Source organism: Ictidomys tridecemlineatus, chromosome 5 (assembly GCF_052094955.1).
Source record: "Ictidomys tridecemlineatus isolate mIctTri1 chromosome 5, mIctTri1.hap1, whole genome shotgun sequence".
Classification (NCBI taxonomy): Eukaryota; Metazoa; Chordata; class Mammalia; order Rodentia; family Sciuridae; genus Ictidomys; species Ictidomys tridecemlineatus.
This window is the reverse complement of record NC_135481.1, coordinates 194,323,345-194,346,303: the sequence shown is the minus strand read 5'-3', so window position 1 is coordinate 194,346,303 and position 22,959 is coordinate 194,323,345. Positions and strand designations below refer to the sequence as shown.

The window sequence follows — 22,959 nt, the reverse complement described above, 5'->3', positions numbered from 1 at the left end:
AGTTGATTTAAACATATTAGTATCATACAAATTAAGACAATGTAATGTGTTTGAGGACTCGTCTAAAATGTAAACCCATTAGACAAAAACCTGAAAAAAAATCTGGGAATGCCGACAAGGTTCTAAATTGCTGTCCTCTACTCTCCTAAGACTATACTATTCAGACACTGCCTCCACTTTCAGAAGAAAATCAGTCCCACAGCAAGCAAAGACCTGGAAATGTTTCTGAACCCAAATCTAAGGTAAGGCCTTCAAAACAGTTCAATCTGACCTCAATACAGGCCGAGGAAGGCAAGGCTTTCTTCCTTTATAAAGGTGCTCCAAATGCACATCTCCATTCTTAAAATTAGGTTCTATCAATCCCATCACTATTAAACTAATACTCTGTCAACTGCATAGTGATTCCTCAACTGTGGCTTCACTTGAGGCAGCAGGGGGAAAGCCTGCAAAAGCACAGACACGGGATCCCACTCCCAGAATTGGGACCAAACAGCAGGAGGGACATCTGGGCTGATGTATTTGCAGTAGGCTCCCAAAGTGATTCTGCCTGATAAGCCCCAAAAAGATGTGAGACACTACAAAATTTGGAACTTAACAAAATCAACTGCAGCTTTTATTTTTCTGATTTCCTTTATCACCAGATATCACTTTTTCTCATTTATAAATAATTCACAGAGAAAACACCAGTTTGGCTGTGTCTAGGTCATTTAAACTTGTGCCTAAGGCAATAGGGCTGACTTCACAGCAGATTTTTCTTGCAGGTCTTAACTTCAAGGTTCCCTCCGTGAATCTTGATTCTACGCATAGGAAAATTTAAAGAATTTTTATTTCCATTGAAACATTAGGGGTCTCTACATACTACAGTTCACATGGTTACTCACTAAAGTACCAAACAGCATAACTCAAAACCCTGGCTGGCCTAGAAATCCAATAGCAGAAGCCCACAATGCAGTGTCATCCCTGCGTCATTTTGGTGATCATTTCATGAAAAGAAGCTGGGAGGGGAAAAATGCTAAAAAACAAAAGCAGTTAACCTCATGAACAACGAGCTCTGCCAGTCCTCAGGACCCGTCCTCCAGTGTGCTGCCACTCTGCGGCCTTCTATGCAGAAGTCTGGCAGCAAGGTTAGAATCTGGGTTTTGATAGTACATCAGACTTCTAATTTTTTAAACACTCTTAACCATCACCAAGGAGAGAAGAACTTCTTTTCTGAACAACTTGTAGATTTAAAAAAAAACAAAAAAACGCAGTTATAGACAAACATATAATATAGTGAAACTATTTAAGGAGCTAAAGTTCAAGTTAGAAAGTACATGTTCCAAAAAAATACTAAAAATAGTTAGTAAAGGGAATCCCAAAGTTAAGGTCTGCAAAAGAAAAGAAAAAAAATCCTGTAGAAGAAACACAACAGTTACAGAAAATGACTAACTGTCCTCCAAATACAAAGGAACACTTCAAACATAACTATGCTTTAGAATAACATTTTAAAACTAGGTGAGTGTGAAACTTCTGTTTTTCCTAAATACATTATTGCTTAATAACTGTAGCTACTATTTACCAAACATTTGCTAAGAACCAGGCATTGCACTCTATACTTGTTATTTTCACATTTAATTCTCACAACAGACCTAATTGGTAGGTATTATCATCCCCATTTTATAGATGAGGATACTGAGGTTCAAAAAAGTAGCAATGTGTTCAAGGTCACAGAGCTGGTAAGGGTTCAAACCCAGAGCCATCTGACTCCAAAGGCAACTCACCCAGGTATACTGTGGTGCCTATTTACCATGGAGCTTGATGTTACTTTCAGTAAAATGAAATCTAACTTCATTCAAGGCCTGAGGTTTGCATGTGAAGAAAAATAAGGCATAATGAAGGAAGTAACTCAACCTTAATATTTTTGCTGCAAGGCTTGGATCAGAAACAGATGGCCCAATTCCTTACCCACACCATATCCTTTTGTACCAGTTCCGAAAAAGATAAAGCCGGATATGCCAAAATTAAAGTCTAAAATGAACTTTAGCACAGGCAGCAAATTTTAAGAACCAAAAGCAAAAATAATTAGCAAAACTTAAAGCCATAACCAGTCCTCACTCTCTAAGATTAGGAAAGTGACAAGGATAACTGAAATTAAAGACAATCCAAAACACTGAGACCAATTTCTACCTTTCATCATCAAACCTTTGACCTAGATTGCTAACAAGTGGCACACTGCTTTCCCAGCCACACACACACACACACACACACACACACTCTCTCTCTCTCTCTCTCTCTCTCTCTCTCTCTCTCTCTCTCACACACACACACACACACACACACAAGCACACACGCACTACCTCTCCCTGTCTGTCTACGTGCAAACAAACAGGAAAGGAGCCAGAGGACAACCACAGACAGGAGGCAACCAAGGGCCTGGACAACTCATGGGAAATCAATCACAGCACTTGGGAATGTCTATTCAGAATCCTAAACAACAACACAATATTTGGAGTTTTAAAAGCCAAATATCCCCAAAAGAAGCACATATTTTCTTTGAGTTAATCCACAAGGATGAAAAAAGAGCCAACTCTTCAAAAATCTACATATTTGCACTGTTGCCTTAACAGTATGAAAACACATTTTAAATCACAGTACCACTTTCAAAAGTAGTAAGTTAAAAAAAAAAAAAAGAAAAAGAAAAGAAAATTTCCTGGTGGGTTACAAATGCATAAGCAGGTGGACAATATTTACCTTACAGTGAGCTGGACCTTGCTCACGCAAAAGCTTACACTCAGGCTGAATCTTGGAGAAACAGGCTAACTCATTCACAAGACACACTGGGGTTTTCTCTTTGGGGTTTGCCACGTCAGAAGGAACTGCAAAATAACGTAAGAGTGCTGAAATCTACTAGGAGTATTCAAGACTGCTATTCCCCCAGGGATATAAAAACAGAGGGAGAACAAACCGAAAGTCTAAGGACATCAGCAGCAGTGATGCAAATCTGCAAACAATGCTGGGAGCTCAAACATAGAGAAGACACCACTGAGTTTTTTTCTGAACTAGTTAAAGCCATGTAACCAAGGAGCAGATATGTCTTCCAAAGAGAGAGAACAGCAGTCAGAGGAATTACCAAACCTCAGCAAGCAAGCAACATCTGGAATCTGATGGTGCACTGCTATTGCAACCCAAAAGACGGGGAGCAAGGAAGTCTTCTGAGCAGAGACAAATTGGTTACCGTGGCAGCTATCAGATGCAGCCTATCGGTATTTCACCAAATTCAACATGCCAATACCATCTCTCAAACAGGTCTGTCATTTTTCACAGACCCAACTTCTCATTCCTGGAGCATCCCTAGTCCTTTCTCCAGAGTCTGCCAACCTCCAATGATCTATTTCTGACAATTACACATATAAAATAAAATGGCCACAGTGGGCAGGAGTTTTACAAAGTCAATACAATGTGGGTAAAAGAACACATGAAAAGAAAAAGCAATAAACTCCACAGGACTGAACTAGTCTGTGCCTCTTCCTTTTAAAACAGTCATACACAGCAAATCTGGGGAAACAGAGTCTCTAGGGAATGGTGACAAGTCAAGAATGCCATCTGGAGAGGCAGTCCAAGGAATCCTGGAGGTTCTCTGGAAGATGCCATGCATCTGAGTAGGAGAAGCAAAGCTGGAGGAACAGATTTACAAAATAAAGGAAATGAGAGGATAAAGGAGGAAATTCAAGGAAAACTGCCAGGCAATGAGGCAGGGTTGAGGAGACTTTGTTGCAAGGTGACTCTGGTAAGGAGAGGCCCATACTGATACCTCACTTCTTTAATTGGTCTTGCCACTTTGCAGAGAAAGGGGAGACATAATGTCATTTTTAGGTTTTTTTCCCCAAGTGTTGAGTCTTTTCTTTAGTTCATTTTCAATTTCCTAATAATCAGATTTAAATGCTTCTAAATATATATACATATACACACACATATATGTATATATATACACATATACATTTTTTTTTAATCTCTGCTTCTTTATTCCATTTCTAATTGGTCCTACTGTGGTTTCTGAACTACCTCTGGAACCTCCCAAATTTAAAGTCACTTGTTCAAAATAAAAATCAACAAATGCCAACGTACTCTTTTGCCTTCCAGTGAATCTGGCTGCCCCTTTCTTGGGATAAAATCCTGTAGCCATACAGAAAGGCTTGCACAAACAAGAATCATCAGTTCTGGGAAATAATTTTAAAAGTAAAATTTCCCATAGAACAATAACTGTCCAAAGTGGTACTTATTGTTCAAGTCTTTCTTTCACCTACCACTTTATAACAGACCAGGCTTTACAGTGTAAGCAGCTTCCAATCATCTTTCTCACAAATTACAAATGGTCTGTCAACATGAGGTTCCATCAACCCCACAACCAGTATTCTAGATCTGGATACAGAAGCATGGTTGGTTATCTTCTCTTCTGCTCCTTGAAGGTAACGTGAGCCCTACCTACACCTGCAACCTACTTGACAGATCAGAAAACAAGCTGAGAAAACATTTGAAACAGAAGACACTTGGATTCATAAGCTTACCTGCAGCTGCACTGGTGGATGTAATAGATGCAGAGGGTAAAGCAGAGTTTTGAATAGGTCTACCTGCATTTTCAGAGGGCAGAGAGCTAGTAGTAGAAGGAATACTCATCAAAGGCTGTGAGAGAAGAGACTGGTTCTTGTTCAGTATTTGGCTCCCTGAGAGAGCAGCAGATGGGTTCTGAACTTGCACTTGGACTTGAGACATGGTCACTTTCAACAAAAGTGAACAACTGCAGGTAAACAGCTTTCAGTGCAGGTTAATTCAGTGCTATGAAGTCTAAAGTTCTACCTAAAAGTTGTAAGGGAAAGAAAATAAAAAGGTAAATTATAGAGGAGATATGTAATTCAGTCAAAATCGGTGTTACCTACTTAATTATGAAAATAGTCCCATTTAGCATGTAGCTATGTCGATTTATTAGAAATGTTTCTCCATGGTATACAGCAAGTTGTCTCGCCTTGTGTGTCCTACAGTGTTTTTAGAATGAGTTCTAATACCCACATGTCCTGCATGTTCATTTCACAGAGAGGCAGTAGGGTAGAGTACTTATTGTTGAATACTGGGAATTGCAAACTAAAGCCTACACTCAAAAGTACAAATTTAAAAGCATGGAGAGGTTTGTTTTGCTTTGTTTTTATAGTATATGGGTATAGTAAAGGTTTTTGGTCTCAAAATTATGAGAAACTGGAAGCAAGTTGGGTTAGTAACACCATCACCAGATTAATATAAACAATGCTTCCGTCTAAGGTCTGTAGGCTCAGACTGGTACTCTTGGAGCATTTCCTTTATTTGACTAAAAGAAGGAAGGAAGTTCTCACTTTTGCTGTTTCTTTTTTCTTATGATGATAGAAGACATATCTGTTTTCCTAATCTGTTTATATCAGGTGGTCTCAATTTATTATAGACCTTAAACCAGAAAACTGCTGCACCCACAAGGAATGATTAGAATAGCAAAGACCATTCCATAATATTTGAAGTATTACGGGTGAAAGTGAAGAAGATGCAGAGGAGAGGGGTGGACTTCAGACTGCTGGTGCTGCTCCTGGGGCCAGGGGTGGCGCACATGGGAGACTGCTCACTTTGTGTTTTTAAGTTAGAAGGGCTGCAAAGGCATCATTACACGTGCATGTAAATTTCTTCACAAATCAAAAACAGAAACAGTCTCCTTACAGTCACCTCCATCCTTCAAAAAGCTGAAAACTGTTTTAAGCAAGTCACAAATAACCAGTGTAGCAACGAAGACTAGAAATGACAGGTCTCTCTGGAAAACAGCCAACCAAAGCCAAGCCAACACACTAACTAGAAGTTCTATTACAACATAATTGCTTGTTACTTTAACTTTTTAAAAAGTTTCAAAATGATTTTTAAAGCCAGACACCTAGAAAATGATCAATGAGCAGAGCAAATAAGTTACTACAGGAGTCCTGCCACATATTCTCTTGCCCAGGAACAAAAAAGACTACAAAACCCAAAAGAAACTCAGCTGCAATGTGACTTGGGATGGCAAGGCAAAGCACTACCTCATTTACCAAAATCCCCAGCAGTGCAGCTGTTTCAAAAGTTCCTTACTTTTGGAATCAGAACAAAACAACAGAGGCGGTCGGTCCACTGATGATCTAGATAATAGTCTTAGCAGACAAGTTGCCAGTGTCAAGAAACAAGTCCAGAATGTTTTTTTAAGAAAGCCATGATCTTGTTTCATTTTTTTCCTTCAGCTGCCAAAATAAGAAATACCTCACTTCCCCATTCATCTCCCTCCCCACTGTCTAGAGAGCACTGTTTAACAACAAGAACAACAAAATCACTTACAGTGTACTCACAACTTCATGGTACTGAGAATAAGTCACAAGGTCAGAAAATAAGCCAAGAATCTACCCCCATCCCAGAAGGAGCAACAACTCTGCCCTGGATCTAAGACTCTGAATGAACATCTAAAATTGGAAAGGGTGGGGCCCAAAGGGATCCTTTCTGGCTAATGCTGTCTAAAGCAGGCCCTGTGCCAGCATTTCCAGTTACAGTCATAAATACATGGAGTTTCCAGAAGTTAAGAAACTGCCCCCAAAATGTTCACCTCAAGTCACCTGGAGGAGACGGCTAACAACTGGTTGAAACAAGTAGTTAAAAACTACTAATAAAAAAAAGGTTAAATTCTCCAATGAGATGGTACTTAATAAATTTTAAACTTCTAACAAGACCAACACTAAATTTTACCAAACAGTAGGCTGAGGTGTAGCTCAGTGGAAGAGTGCTTGCCTAGCATGCGGGAGGCCCTGGATTCAATCCCTAACACTGCAAAAACTAAAGTAAAATTCACCAAGCACTACTCATTTGACAAATAAAACAATTGCTCATTTAACACTTAAATGTGATTCATTTAAGCCTGAAAAGAAAATGTAAAGCAGTGGTTCTCAAGGAGACAATCCTGTCCACTCAGGGGAACATCTGCCAATGTCTGAAGATATTCTTTGGTTGTCATTATCTCTGTGTAAAGGGGCCAGAGACACCAGGATAAACCTTGTAGTTGTGAATGGGGAAATAATAATAATAAATAAAGCTTACTTATGGTAATTCAAAGAACAAACAAAGCTTTAGCTATTGCTATTTATAAAGTTCACGGCAGCCTTCAGGGAATCATGGCTATCTGGGGCCACTGCTTCTGCATAAACTGTGAATGGTACCCGTACTTTCATCCTTAAATGAAAACATCAGTCTCTTCCTTTAAATGTCCATGAGGACTGTTTCCCCAGATAAATTAAAGACTCACTCAAGAGATCAAAATGCTTTATTAAAAGTCTTCTTAGAGCCAGGCACAGTGGCTCAGCATTGTAATCTCAGCACCTCAGGAGGCTGAGACAGGAGGATGAGACTTCAAAGCCTGCCTCAGGAAAACTAAGGTCCTAAGGAACTCAGTGAGACCCTGTCCTAAAAAAAATACAAAATAGGGCTGGGGATGTGGCTCAGTAGTCGAGTTCCCCTGAGTTCAATCCCCAGTACCCTCCCCACCAAAAAGGAATCTTAGGGGCTTTATCCACCAGCTCAGGAAGGCTTCCTCTCAGTCCTGTTTATGGAGCATACATGAGCACCACAACACAAAAAGAGGAGAAACGATGGAGTTGTAGGTGTTTCCTTGAAAAGATTCCTTAATTCCAAAACTGTCCTCCCATACCCAGACAAATACCGTCTCATCTTAGGTGGCAGCTATCACTTCACAATGTCAAGAACTTTCTGTAGGTTATAAGGAAGGGGGACATTGGCCTGTGATCCCTATGAAAGCCACCCCTCCCTTTTTTAAATTACACATAAAGTGGCGGGCAAGATGGCACACACCTGTAATCCCAGCTTCTAGGAAGGCTGAGGCAGGAGGATCGCAAATTCAAAACCAGCCTCAGCAATGGTGAGGTACTAAGCAACTAAGTGAGACCCTGACTCTAATAAAATACAAAATAGGGCTTGGGATGTGGCTCAGTGGTCGAGTGCCCCCGAGTTCAATCCCCAGTACCCAAAATATAAAAATTAAAAAATAAATTACACATGATGTGCTTAAAAGGTACCAGAAGCCTCACTTAGCAGTAAATCCACAATCACTAGAACATATTGAGCACAAAGTCCTAGTGATTTAATGAAGAAGGCAGAGCAGATCCATTTAGAAACAGTTTTTATAAAACTATCTGCAATAGTGCTTAGTCTTACTGTCAAATAACAAACTATAAAATCTTCATAGTATAACTAATTAAGCATTTCCATTAACCAGCTTTAACTGAATTAACATGACTTATAATGTTGTTGCTACACTTTTATGTAATCAACACGTCATTCTCCTTTGTAATAAGTGATTTTTTTAAAAAAATAGAGAAAGAAAAGGAACAAAAAAAAGAAGGTATCTCAATTCTGGGCAAACTTCCTTTTAAGATTACCACAAACACTTCACCCGCTGCAAGTCCTTCAGTAAATCTCATGTAACATGAGACACAGATACAAAGGAGCGCTCCAGTTCTTTACCATGATAAAACATCAACAGGCTGGGATGTAACTCAGAAGTGCTTGCCTGTCATGCACAGTTGACTCTCTGGACTCCAGCCCCAGTATGGGGGAGGATGAGAGCATTAATAATACCAATTGCAATTTTAGAACAAATTCATTCAATATTCAACAAAAATTTATAACCATCTACTACATGTGAATCCATAAATGGCAAACTGAACATTCCCAAGTGCTGAAAAGAACCTATTTACAACTTTCTTGTAAAACGAAGAAATGCTTTCTCAATATCAACACAAAAATATGGAATGTCTCACAAATCTGTGTGTCATCCTTGTACAGGGCCATGTTAATCTCAGTATCACTCCAATTTTAGTATGTGTCGAGGAAGCAAGCACTACTTGTTAAACTTTCTATCAAAGACACAAGAAGAGATCTTTAAAGAACCAAGTATAAATTCATTATTCTTTTTAGTGGTTTATTTTCTTTTCCCCCCAGGGGGGAGGGTGCTGGGGATTGAACCCAGGGCTTTGTGCATGCAAGGCAAGCACTCTACTGACTTGAGCTATATTCCCAATGCCTTTAGTTTTTGAGAGACTCGATCCCCAGAGAAATTTGGTCACTTTTCCTACAATATAAAATCCTTTTCAAAACCCTTGAAATACACCTAAAATGCCTAATCATTCCATATATCCAAGAGTTACTTCCAAAATCATTTTCAGACCCATTTTTCTAACCACAATGTGACTATATAGGTTTTCTGTAAGTAAGCTCACTCCCCTCCACTGCTTCCCTCTATCCCACCCACCTCCCCAAGAAATATTCTTTTGCTCCAAACATTATCCAAACATCTACAGTGAGTACAGCCACAAGTATAAATACATGGCAGCCACTATCATCCTACATAATCATTTTCAAAATGACAACTTTAAGGTCAATGTCAAGCACATGAAATTACAAAATAATAAAAAGTTATTTAAAAGAAATATGGCCAAACTACTTAAAAAAGGGGGGGGGGACCACTATGTACTTGATGCTCAAGAGAAAGACACAGGAGAATTATTCCTGAGGAGTGACTGTCACTTGGAAGACAATAAAATTAGCTGAAAATAATGACTTGGAAACAACCCAGATTGTTTAAGATGTCTGCTTTCAGTATAAGTTACTGAATGTGGCCCCTGTCTCACACTTGGCCCAATGCCAAGTAGGCAAAGGAAAATTTTCTTCCCATACAAATGTGATTGTTGGGTGGTCTGTTTAAAGAAACATTAAAAGAGAATGCATTATTAATTGTTTACCCTAGAAAAACCATAACACCATACTCAAGTTTAAAAAATTTACCTCTACAGTCTAACAAGCCATAAACCTTATTTTTCATTTCTAGTCCTAAAACCTTATCAAGCTCCCCTCACTCTCATCCCAATAAGTCATTCTTAAAAATAACTAAATTCAAAAACATTAATTTTGTAGATACAATCTTTTTAAAACTTTTTAAATTTTTTTTAACTTTATTGTTTTATGTGGTGCTGAGTATTAAACCAGTGCCTCACATGTGCTAGGCAAGCCACAACCCCAGCCCTGTAAATACAGTTTTTAATTCTAAAATTATGAAAAACACAGGAAAATGTTTTCAACCAGCCAAAATGAATACCTATCCCTTCAGAAAAGAAACATTTTATCTGTAACCATGTGCCATTTACCTAGAAACATGAGTGTATTGACCAACATCTTCATACAAAACTGACTCAGTTTCTCAGAAACCAGACTTGCTGCTGAACAGTAATCAACAATGTTAAAGCAGTACAAACCTGTAGCTGTGGCTCTCAGTGCACACCCAACTCAGATGGTAATTTTATGTCCAGCTCTTGGCGATCCACTTCCCTATGCCTCAGTTTCCCAGACAGCTTTGTAATAGGATATTTGACAAAGCCTCACTTAAAGCAATCAGAGAGCTAACATACTGAAGGAATCCTGAGACCTGGTAATACAATTTTTTGTATAGCATTATACAAATTCAGTGTGATGAGCATAAATCCAGTCACTGAACTTTGTACAGTTTCTCTAATTTCCTTGTATTTAGTTCCCTCATTCCCCCAAGTAGGTTAACTTGTCTATGAATACTATCTCAAAGACAGTTTGGTGATGTGCTTTCAGTTCTTAGAAGCAAAGTGCTAACAAACATAAGCAGTGTTAACACATGCAGTGTGTTCTGCAGTACCCTGACTAGAGACTGCAAAATCTTGAACACTCTTTCAATAAAACTCTTTTTTTGTCTGGATGATCACAAGCTGCCAGTGGTAAATGGAGCTTGATTTATAACCCTATCTCACAACAGAAAACAATGTTGAATTAGTTCCACAAGTTTGAAAACCACGTTTAACCTAAACAACCTGAGAAATCAAAGGCTTTTTAAGAGAAAGCAAACCACAAAAGCTTCTATGGTCAAGATGCTGATTGAAGGAGTTATGTTTAATGACAACTTCAGTGGTCCCTTCTCAGTCTGGTAGGTAAGTTTAAAATATATGGCAATGCTGGCTGGAGGGTTTTACGTTCTTGCCAACAATTTTTCCTGCATTACTTTCTAATTAAATCAAAAAATTTTTTAAAAAGGAAATTAAAACTACATAAAATGTCTTCTGTTTCTCTAATATTATAGTCAGAAATTTCTAAAAAATCATTTTCCACACAGGCTAATGAAGATCTTATTCCAAAGCATCACCAAAAAAAGACAAGCCTGAAATTATAAAGTCAAATTATGTGTACCTTAAAGAGGGCGTTCCAGGAACAATGTTGTTTTGCTCAGTTCTGAGAGGTTATGTGGTTAGGAAACTCCTGGAAAATAAGAAACAATAATTTACCAAGGGACATCTTTTTTTCTGAAAGTGAAGACACATATTGCTTGAGTTTGGGGAAAACCTAAAATTTACAAGCAAGAAAATTTCTGAAAGCATGATGTCATGGTCTGCAGCACATGGCAGACTCTACAAAAGACACAATGCCTGAGAAGAGGGTGAAGAGCGCCTCACAGGGACAGGAACAGGGGAGACAGAACTCTCCCTTTTCAGTCTCAATTACTTCCTGATGAGAGTGCCCTGGCTACCTCATGGTTTGATGTTTGTTTGTTTGTTTGTTTGTTTTAAAGAAACTGGATATCATATACGATTCAATCACACAAGCCTGATTTTCAAACTTGTGAGGGCCCCCCAATAACTATCAGCTAAATATTTCATTTAATCATGTCCTTGCCATATGTTTGATAATACAAATGCACTCATGTGGAAAAATTACCAAAAGGCATTGTGCACATAAGCAATATTACAATAAATTGCAAAACACAAGAAAAGCATTATCTTTAGTAAGTACAAATCACAATTTTTTAGAACTGGATATAAAATGACAAAATTTAATTTTCAAACTCTCAGGTCTGATTTATCTAAAGGTTCCCCCCTCCCCTTTAAATGGCAATAGTCCATAACTAATAGAATTCCGGACATGAGCTGCTTTGTGCATTTTTATCACAGAAAGCGTTTTTGCTCATTTTAGTTTCTCACTGTCACTCCGGCTTAACAGACAATAAAAAGTTGCTGCTCACTGTCTAAATTATTTCAGAAATAAAATCATGAGCTCTCATCTGTTCTCCAGTATCTTAATAGCTTAGATTCTTTTTATTGTAAATAATATCTAAAATGTCCTCAAAAAGTTTCAGATTTCAGAGCATTTCAGATTAGAAAGCTCAATCTGTAAATCTATGAATAAGTTCCTAAAATCTGAAAAATTCTGAAATCTGAAAACATTTCTTCTCCCAAGCATGTCAGACAAGGTATATCCAACCTGTACTAACAATTTTCCAATCTAGACCTCACAGTTGTTCCATAACCTTTCTTATCCAAAACTGACATGAAGAGAACCAAAAAGAGTCTTGGAGCCCAAACAAATACCTAAGACCACAAAACACAGTGAACGCAGGCCTTGCTCTGCTAGGCCCAACAATTATTTTAAGTTTGCATATCTAATTTTTTAGCCAAAAGCAGAAAAAAAAATTAGAATAGAAAATGTAGTTGCTGCCAGGTGCAGTGGCACATGCCTGTAATCCCAGCGGCTCAGGAGACTGAGGCAGGAGGATCACAATATCAAAGCCAGCCTCAGCAACTCAGCAAGGCCCCATGCAACTTAGTGAGACTCCCAAAATAAGATATAAAAAGGATTGGGGGTGGGGGTGGGGGCTCAGTGGTAGAGTGCTCACCTAGCACATTCAAGGCCCTGGGTTCAATCCTCATCACCACATTAAAAAATGAAGGTACTGCATCCAACTATAACTAAAAAAATTAATATTAAAAAAAATGGGGGGATGTAGCTTGGTGGTTAAGGGGCCTTGGGTTCAATCTCTGGTACCAAAAAGAATACGCAGCTGCTAGAGTCATACACAACATAATGACAGGGAGAAGAAACAACTGTCATCAATAACAGCAAAAGAGGATAAATACAGAAAGTCTACAACCATTTGAATCTCAAACATCTTTCCCCATAGCAGAGACTGATATATTACATTCGTGCTTCTGTGAGCAAACCCATTTTTAGAAATCTCCCAATCAATTTCAAAAGAAAATACAAACCACCATGATTATTAATAAAATACCTATGTAGCACTTACTCGAAGTAATGGCAGAGGTAAGAAAGACTACAGGGAAAGTCCAGTTCTCTTAGTTCCCATTCAAGAAGGCATACGAGAATGCAAGAGAGTGAATTAATTCACTGCTTTATTCACATCAACACCTGCTGTTTGCAGGCTCTACTCTAGGCTCTGGACAAAGACATGTGCACAAATAAGACACAGTCTCTGTCCTCGTAGAATTTGTATAAATGAAACCTTGAACCCAATACAAATTTTTAAAATAAGTAATCCTAGTAGCATTCTAATTAGTAACAAATACTTTACATATCACCTTATAACTGAAAAAGACACCTAACACCATAAAAGCTCCCTGGCTGTGAACAGTAAGTTTAGGAGAAGATCGAGCCGGCTGGCACACCCTGCAGGGCATGATGGAAGATGCCTGACAGGGATCTGAGTTGGCTCCCAACTCCACCACTCAGCTGAATATACCTCAGCAAGTTAGATGTAGGCTCAACTTTTTAATATATAAAATGGAGCTACCACCATCAATTGCATAAGACTACTAAAGTAGTAATCACATGATTCCTGGGTGGATTAACTGGTAATGTAGGTGAGATGCAACTATGACATACCACACTAAAGTGAGCTGTTACACATTACTTTATTAAGTTACACCATAACTGATATAAAATGTTACTAGTAAAGCACATTAAAGTACTCTATTAAGAAAAAATGTAGCAAATTTTAGAAAGGATCTCATACAAAAATATTATTTTACTTTACTCTTTTTTATGGTTAGTGCTTAAATAAATTCTCAACAGAGAAATCACTAATCTAGCAGTAGTCACAGCTAAATATTACAGACTGGGGCTGGGGATGTGGCTCAAGCGGTAGCGCACTCGCCTGGCATGCGTGCGGCCCGGGTTCGATCCTCAGCACCACATACAAACAAAGAAGTTGTGTCCGCCGAGAACTAAAAAATAAATATTGAAAATTCTCTCTCTCTCTCTCTCTCTCTCTCTCTCTCTCTCTCTCTCTCTCTCTCTCCTCTCTCACTCTCTCTTAAAAAAAAAATATTACAGACTATACAGGTTTACCCTACTACAAACCAAAAGGACACTTTATTTACCTATCTCTATTTGATTGTCATCTAGTTAAAGGGTCAGAAAGCCTCAATGAGCAGGTTGGATAAATTGCACAACAAAGAATGTAAGCTTCCAAGCATAATCAAACTTTTCATTGCATATAAATTATCTTCTTTGGGACAGCGGACTGCCTAGCATTCTGCATAAGATCATAATGGCATCAATAGACAATGGTCCTATTTATATCAGGGTGGAATCTTCAAAAGTAGAAAAGTCATGCCTTAATTAATTTTAATCCATAGAAAGCAGGACTTTGGAAAAAGGAAAGATGTGAGAGAATGACACAAGACCCAGTGAGGTCTTAAAACTCATCCCTGAGTGAAGACAATATTCTAACAACCTAAGCAGCATTATCTGTTTGCTTCATGACCAGGAAAGACACATTTCCAACACCTTTTTATGATTGAGACACATTTAGCTTCAATTGTGGTTAAACATAGAATGGAATCTCATATACCATCTCCTAAAAGCACAAACCCAAAGGTAGATTTAATTTCACTGACCCAAACTTTCAAGAGTAGCCCTGAGGGACAACTGCCTGGTGAAGAACCAGAGGGACTGCTGGTTCAGGAGACCATGGCTTCAAAGAAAGTAAAAGAGAAACTGTTTAGGAAGCAATTCAATACTAAACAGGACGTTGCCTTAAGCACCATTAGCTGGGAGTTAGATCTTAGAAACAGCTGGGAAGTAAAGAGGGCAGCAAACACCTATCCTACAAAGTTAACTGGAAACTTAGTTAACTCTTTTCCAATAAAGCAAAGTATGATAATTCAAAAGAAACTCATTTCCTTAGCAGCAACCTTGACTATAGTCAATAATAATTTTCAACTAATTTCAATGAGTTATAATTCGGGAGAGAGCGTCCTTCAACCAAAATTATTAAAACATCCTCCCTCCACACACAAACCTGTGAATCAGCTTTAAAGTTTTACCTTAAACTTTTCACACAACAAACAAAAGGGCCGATTTAAAACATTGAGTATTACCTAAGCAGACCTTCTTTCAAACTGACCTAAGGTTCCAATGAACAAAGTTCATCCTGGGAGGAAAAAAAACTTTATCCCAGGGCAGCCAGGGTTGCACTGGTGATAAGCAGAATCGATTATCCTAGACAAAAGCAGCCAAGCAAGATCAGAGAGGTAGCACAATTAGATAGGTCGTCACACAGCTGCACAGAAAGGGCACTGGCTTTGGAGCTCGACCAACCTGTGCTCTGGCACTAACACCCGGTGGCGCAGGACCCTGCCCAGTGACTTGGCCACTCAAGGGCCTCAGTATCCTTACTCTGCAAAGATGCTTATAGAGTATTAGAAATACAACATAAGGGGTCTACTTCAATCCTTAGTACAAAAGAAGGCTCAATGAAATGCAGCTTTTATATTAGATAAATTCAACTTGATCTTTTAGATTCCTTTTCTGCATGGAATAACCCTCACCCTGTAATTCTTTTTTTTTTTTTTTTTTTGAGATAGGGTCTCACTATGTTGCCCAGGTTGGTCTTCAGCTCCCAGGTTCAAGGAATCCTCCTGCTTCTGACTCTTAAGTAGTTGGGACTAAAGGTACATGGCTTGTAATTCTTTTTTTTTTTTTTGAGAGAGAGAGAGGAGAAAGAGACAGAGAAATTTTAATATTTATTTATTTGTTTATTTTAGTTTTACGGCGGAAACAACATCTTTGGTTGTATGTGGTGCTGAGGATCGAACCCGGGCCGCACGCATTCCAGGCGAGCACGCTACCACTTGAGCCACATCCCCAGCCCCCTCACCCTGTAATTCTAATTCTAACCTGAACATGGTAAGAGCTCAATAAACAGTAGCAAATATTACCCATCAAATTCACAAATGTTGTTCTCAATCAAATAAACATCCATAATATAAATTATAGCTACATAAAATTTTTATATTGGAACAGAGAACATGCTGACTAAAATCAACCCACTCAATGGGTGACCAATCCCACAGCTCATCAAATACAGAGGCAACCTAGTGAGGGCTTAGTCCTTCACAGTCACTTTCATTTAGGGGCAAGACCCCAGGGGCCTTAAACAGATTTCATTGCCTTTATAGTCTGGCCTACGTGACAAAAAACTTCTACTGTCATAAAACAAAATGGCCAGTTTTGCTTCCATTACTGTTATAACCCCATACTAGTTATTCATACTTCTTTCCCAAAGAAGTTATTCATACTTCTTTCCCAAATTAGATCTTCGATTAAACAGAAGCCAGGTGGGTTACAGATTTAATATTTAGAAGTCTAATTTTTAATCAAAAGCAAATACTTTCTTGGGTAGATTTTTCCACTTTTGTTTTCAGTTAATACACTTTGAGGTAGTCCCTTAACTATTGCACTTAACAAAAAAAGTTGAACTTTACATTTAATCCCAGAAAATAGGTTATCAACAGAGATTTGGTTTCTACCTCCGCTAACCTGGTGACATTACTTTTACATCAATCTGATTCACTACTAAAGGAATGTAAATACTCAAAAAAAGTTACTTCCTATTTAGCTCTTTTTAAAATAATAGTTTTCTTTACAGTAAATTTTTAATTCAGAGCATTAAATTGTTGACAAGAAAGATAACCAAGCCATCCACCCAGTGGCATTTGATAAGATCAACAGAGCTGTATATTTGTAATCCTATTATATCTTTAGTAGGTGAGAACAAAGGATTTGGTCAACAAGACTTAAGCTTTGTAATACTTGATTTTTAGATGAGTATCTTACTACAAAAGTTCAATAAACAATTTGCTTTAAAAGTAGAAAGTTCTAGAGTTAAAGCAAAACTGGAAATAAAAATCAACAAATCTCTTGGCTTTTAGAGTAACTTATAGAGCTATCTTAATTTAAAATTAAGTTGAATAGCTAGATAAGTAGCTCAGTGGTAGCACCACAAAAAAATAAAATGACATCAGGGTTGGGGTCAGCTTGTAGAGCTCAGCTTGTAGAGCGCTTGCCTTGCATGGTTCAATCCCTAGCACCACAAAATAAATAAGAATATAAAATGACAACAAAAACTGTAATAAATATTCATGCTGAAGTATTTCATCTGCTGTCACAATTTACTTTGAAATGTATCCAAGGGGCTGGGGATGTGGCTCAAGCGGTAGTGAGCTCGCCTGGAATGTGTGCGGCCAGAGTTCGATCCTCAGCACCACATACAAACAACGATGCTGTGTCCGCCGATAACTAAAAAATAAATATTAAAAAAAATTCTCTCTCTCTCTCTCTCTCTCTCCCTCTATCACTCTCTCTTTAAAAAAAAAAAAAAAGGCTAAACACTCTGTTTAAAAAAAAAAAAAGAAATGTATCCAAAAAAAAAAAAACCCCAGCTGGGGCTGGGAAATAGAGCGCTCACCAAGTATGTGCAAGGCCCTGGGTTCGATCCTCAGCACCACATAAAGTTTCGTATATGTTTGAAATTTTTCGTAATAAAATCCGGGGGGGGGGGGGGGGGGGCGGAATACAGCAACAAACTTGTCTTCTTATGACCCAATCTCTAACTTATATTTTCTGAAATAGTATAAATGCTGCTAGTTTTGATTCTGATAAAGTTTTTATTAAAAAAAAAGTTCACATAGGAAATGATTTCAGAAGCATTCCAACTACAAAGATCTCTACCAGAAATCAATTTATTTTAGATCAAGTGTCAAACAAATCTGTAATAAAATTGCTGTAAACATTTTTAAAGTCTCTAAAACTCCAATCTAAAACAAAAGAAAGCAAATCCAAAAGCTTTCATCTGAGAAGGAAGAATTTATATATCCTCAAATTGAGCAATTTTGTTTCACCAAGTATCACAACAAATAAGACCATCTAGTTTGGAGGCTCATAAAAATGAATCCTCTGGGACTAGAACATCCCTCAAAGATACATTTTTCATGTGACTTTGGTCTTCCAACTGGTGAATTTCACTCTTATCCTCCCAGTAAAGGGCCTCAAAGAAAGCTGCCTTCAAACTGGATTCCTGTTATGCCACCTGTGTTAAAAATCCACCTGGGACTGGGGTTGTGGCTCAGTGACCAGAGTGCTTGCCTAGCACTGTGAATCACTGGGTTTGATTCTCAGCACCACATATAAATAAATAAAATAAAGGTTAAAAAAAAATACACCCTGTCTTATTGGGGACAACTCCGGATGAAGAAGCAGTTTTATGATTATACCCGGAATAACTGATGGTTCCTTCAAAAATGAGGGAAAACGTTCCATGAGTCATGTTCACTTCTAAACTTAAAATAATTTGTATATAAATGGGCTTTCTGGCTGAATCTTAAAAAGAGAGCAATTTATTCTGAAGACACTATATTTATGGTAACAATTCTAAACACTTAAAAACTTTTACTTCAAGTCTTAGCTTAAACAAGTTTTTAAAATGTTTATGTCCTTTCTGGATATTAAATTTGGGCTTTTTTCCTAAATTAATTTTAAGAGTCATATCCCTCCCCACCGCCCAGGTTGTAATAACTAAAACATAATGTATAACATTTCCACTATAACTGATCAAGCTCAAATGTAAATCTACAGAGCTGAAATAACAATGTTACAGGTCTAAATGCTGGAAACTTTTAATGACTAGAAATTTAAAAATTAAGTAACAATGGCAAACATTTATAGTATTCCTGTTAATTACCATTCTAAAAGGTATTTCTTCTCAGACAAGAAAGAAAATATGAACACTTATGCTTGTGATTTCATACTATTGACAAAAATTAAGGTTTCATTTATACTTAGTAAATTTGTTGTTTGTAAATTATACAGATGGGGAATCTTTGGGAAAAAGTTCTACAACAAAAAAAAAATTTAAATCAACTATTCTTTGCTAAATACTTAATCTAAGGTAAAAGCAATATATTTACACAACTACTATAAAGAAACTGCAAGTTTTCATTATGAATTATTAATTGTAGTTTAACTATGACCCAAAGCTACTTTTTAAAGTGGCTTAACACATAGGTCTCCATCAAAACAAAAATTAGGGGAATCTATTTCTGATTGCTTTTCAACTGGTCATACACAGCTCAAGAAGTGTTGCTTTTGTGCACAAATAAGGAAGAACAAATTCTGGATGACTGAAGAGAGGAAAGCACTGAATCAAGAGCCAACTCAACTACACAACGCCCCCCCCCAAAGTAATTACATATAAACTGAGATGAGAATTCCAGCAAAATAAATAAATAAACACCACCAGAATACTAATTTTTGTAAAAGGTTAACAGCCTGGAGCAATTTGGTAAAAGTCAAAATCGTTAATATTCTAACATGGTATTTAGGATGTTTCAAAATAATCCAGTTTAGAGGAAGGAGCACAACAGGAAATAAGACTCATTACCTGTGAGTTAATAATTGTCAAGTTGAGTGACCAATACATAAGGTCCTCCATACTATTTGACGTTTGTATATTTTCCATAATAAAAGAGTCTTGAAAAAACTTTTATGTTATATAGTGTATCAATATCAGTTCCCTGGCACCACTATAATTCGTAAATATGGCAGAAGGTAGGCTTCCCATTGTCTGTTTAAGTGTTTAAGTTTTTCAAGATAAGGAGAAGCATCACATGGATGTACTCTCAGCCAGGCACAGGCTAAGGCAAGACCATGGCAAGCTCAAGGCCAGCTTGGTCAATTTAGCAGGACTCTGTCTCAGAATAAAATGGGGGGGAGGGGAAGGTTATGGATATTAGTTCTGCACCACTGGGTACAATCCCCAGTAATAAGATGGGGGCCGGGGGAGTCATTTAAACAAAGATTTTAGACTAGAAAAATGATTTTAAACTCGAAACTATTTCCTGACTCTATCAGAAAATTCTAGGAAAGTGTCAAAAAAAGGATTATAGATAAGTGGTAGAGCACTTGCCTAGCATGTGAGAGGCACTGCATATAAATAAATAAAGGTCCATCAATAACTTAAAAAGAAAAGAAAAAGAGGACACAGCATCATTGAGAGATGGCTGTAAAAACCAATCTGAGTTCACTAAGGAAATTTACTGCTTAAAAGGATCCTAAGGTGGGCTGGGGATGTGGCTCAAGCGGTAGCGGGCTCGCCTGGCATGCATGCGGCCCAGGTTCGATCCTCAGCACCACATATAAACAAAGATGTTGTGTTCGCCGAAAACTAAAATAAATAAATAAATATTTTTTAAAAAAGAAAAGGATCCTAAGGTATAGGAGAATCACTATCGACACTGCACACAGTTACACTCTGGTAAACCTTGACATCTACCAGTTGCGTTTCCTCAAAGATGGGTATACCTATGCAACTCTGTGTACTTAACATCCCACCTGTCACTGTGATGACCAAACTCCTCTCTGCATTCCAGCTGAATTTTTAGTTTTTACTTCAACAAGTAGCAATGTAATCTACATTTGGTAAGCACATGATTCTTCAAAGATCAAAATCCAACAAAACTTCATCTAAGTCTTTTTCCTCCATCCTATCAACAATTAAAGCTATAAGCAGAAGGGAAGAGTGGCCTTAGGAAGGTCCCCAACAACAGTGGCGGAGCAAACTGAACCGCGCATCTCGGCCGGAACAGAAGAAAACTTCCACACAAGCAACACTGCAACAGGGAGAAGGGGCCAGGGCTTCAAAGGGAAGTCTGCATGCAGGAACGGAGGAGGACTCAAAGCCAAGTCGTGGCTTATAAAGTGAGAAATCAGGTAGTGCGTGAAAGGACATTTTTCTAACATGGTACACTCCCCTCCAGAGCCTGACACTCAGCGAGTGCTTCAGAAAGGTCTGCTGAACTCAAGGGAAGCTTCGGCCAGCAACTTTCCCAGAAATGGAATGACAACAAGAAGCTGGCTGGTGGCAGAAACGGGGACAGGTCGCTCATAATGCGGGAGCCGAATACCTGCAGTTGGTCAAACAGAGACGATGGAAATAGCAGCATCTGCCTTTTACCGCCCGCTGCTACGGAGCGTCCCGGTGGAGCCGGAGCCCTTTGGGCTGCGAGCACAACACAAAGCCGGCGCGGGCGGCGGGCGAGCGCGTTCCTGCCCCAGGAGCCCACCGCGCAGGTAGGTCCGCTTCGGTCCGCGCGGCCCCCGCCGCACACCTCCGTCTCGCTCGCAAACCCCGCGGGCGGTTTGCCGGGACGCGCAGGGGTCTGGCGCTCCGAGAAGCGCTCCACACGCCCCACGTCGCTGGACCCAACAGCCTGAAGAGGCAGCCGCGGCGCGAGCCCTCTTCCGACGCGGCACAAAGAGTTCTCGGTGGCCGCATCTGCACCCCGCTGGACACCTGGAGCGCGCACCCACCGCGCCGCCGGCCCGGGCCGGGAGGTCTGCGCGGCGGGGACCCCGCCCGGAGCAACTTCGCCTCGGCGCGCGGGCCGAGGGGGCCGAGGCGGCCGCGGCACCTGTTTCTGGTCCGAGCCGGAGAGGAGGAACGAGGGCGCCGGGCAGGGGGCGCAGCAGGACCCGCCTCCTCCGGGAAGGCCCCGCGGGCGGGGACGCGCCTGGGGAGCCGGGCGCGCGCCCGCCGAGGCCTAGCCCACCCGCCGCCCACCGCCCCGCGGCCGCGGCGCCCGCGCGGGCCCCGCCAGGCCCGGCCCGGCCCGGCCCGCCGCCTCACCTGGCTGCTGCCCCGAGCTCGTCCCCCGGCCGGCGGTCCTGGGCGGCGGCGGCGAGGAGGGGAAGGAGGAAGGAAGAGGGAGAGGAGGAAGGGACGGAGGGAGGGAAGAGGCGGAGTGGCCGCGGAGGAGGCGGGCGCCGCCGGGCCGGGGGTCAAAGGAAGGGGGAGCCGAGAGAGACGCAGCGGCCGCCGGCGCAAACGCTGAAGAGTCGCTCGGGCGCCCGCAGCCCGGCAGGAAGTGACGGGGGAGGGGCCGGCGCACGCCCCCGGCCCCCGCCCGCCTCCATGCCCGGCCCCACCCCCCACCCTTGGCGGAGACCACAAGTCCCGGCGGGCACCGCGCGGATCCTGCGTTCGCAAGGCACACTGGGAGCCACGGAGGGGCGGGCCGCGAAGCCTGCTGGGAGTTGTAGTCCCGCTAGGAGTCGCGCGCTGCTGGTGGGACCGAAAGCGCGGCCTCCCCGCCCTCCCTGACGCTTCCTGCTTCCTTCCATCAGTCAGCCCTTTTCTCCTTTCTCAGCCACTACTTTCTCCCCGCTCCCAATCCCTCTTTCCGCCTTCTATACAGTTTGTTAAACGCCTGTTATGTGTAAGGATGGTGCTGCTCGAAGAACTGAGACTGGAGAGAAGAGACAAAAATCCCTGCCCTCGTGGAGCTTCCGTTCTAGTGGGAAAAACATGGCAAATAAAATCAGCTGCTACGTGAGACCGAAAGCGGAAGTGCCAGCTCGCTGCTGCTTTGGCCCAGCCCTAGATAACCTGGTCGTCTTTTAGCAGCTCTCTTGCCCCAGGCCGGTGGAGGGGGCGCTCGTGGAGCTCTAGGCAGACGCACGGATGGAGTGAATGAGGAACTCTGCGGCTCCCTAGGGCCTGTTTCTTCCTCCTTAAATAAAACCGACGGCTCCGTGGCAGAGAGTGCTCGGCATGTGCAAGGCCCCTTCCAATCCATCCCTTTCAATCTCTCTCAATCTGTTGCTCAATCTTCCTTGCCAAATAAATATAATTGGCTTTGTAAAATTTACAACATGAGATACTGTGGCTGAAGCCCTCCAAAAAAATCTTCTGAAGGCTGCCCAAGCCTTAGAGAACGCCTCTGCGCCTGGCCTCCT

General features: G+C 40.5%; 1 protein-coding gene and 1 pseudogene across 13 annotated transcripts in view; both read right to left on the bottom strand.

Annotated features, from left to right (window-relative positions):
* Positions 1-22,115, bottom strand: part of Stau1 (staufen double-stranded RNA binding protein 1) — a 55,531-nt gene extending 33,416 nt beyond the window's left edge. For 4 of the 13 annotated variants that reach the window (XM_078051962.1, XM_078051964.1, XM_078051963.1 and 1 more), the window contains exons 1-3: positions 21,851-21,992; positions 11,284-11,352; positions 4,545-4,833 (exon numbers count right to left, since the gene is read on the bottom strand). In XM_078051962.1, the coding sequence (XP_077908088.1) occupies positions 4,545-4,749 (205 nt within the window). In that variant the 5' untranslated portion in view covers positions 4,750-4,833; positions 11,284-11,352; positions 21,851-21,992. Of the gene's footprint in view, positions 1-1,034; positions 1,166-2,730; positions 2,856-4,544; positions 4,834-11,283; positions 11,353-21,128; positions 21,607-21,850 lie in introns of those variants that run through there. The other 9 variants (XM_078051966.1, XM_021726339.3, XM_013358633.4 and 6 more) reach the window with 9 other exon arrangements.
* On the bottom strand, positions 8,818-8,916 carry LOC120886975 (U6 spliceosomal RNA; annotated as a pseudogene).
* Positions 22,116-22,959: the final 844 nt, after the last annotated feature.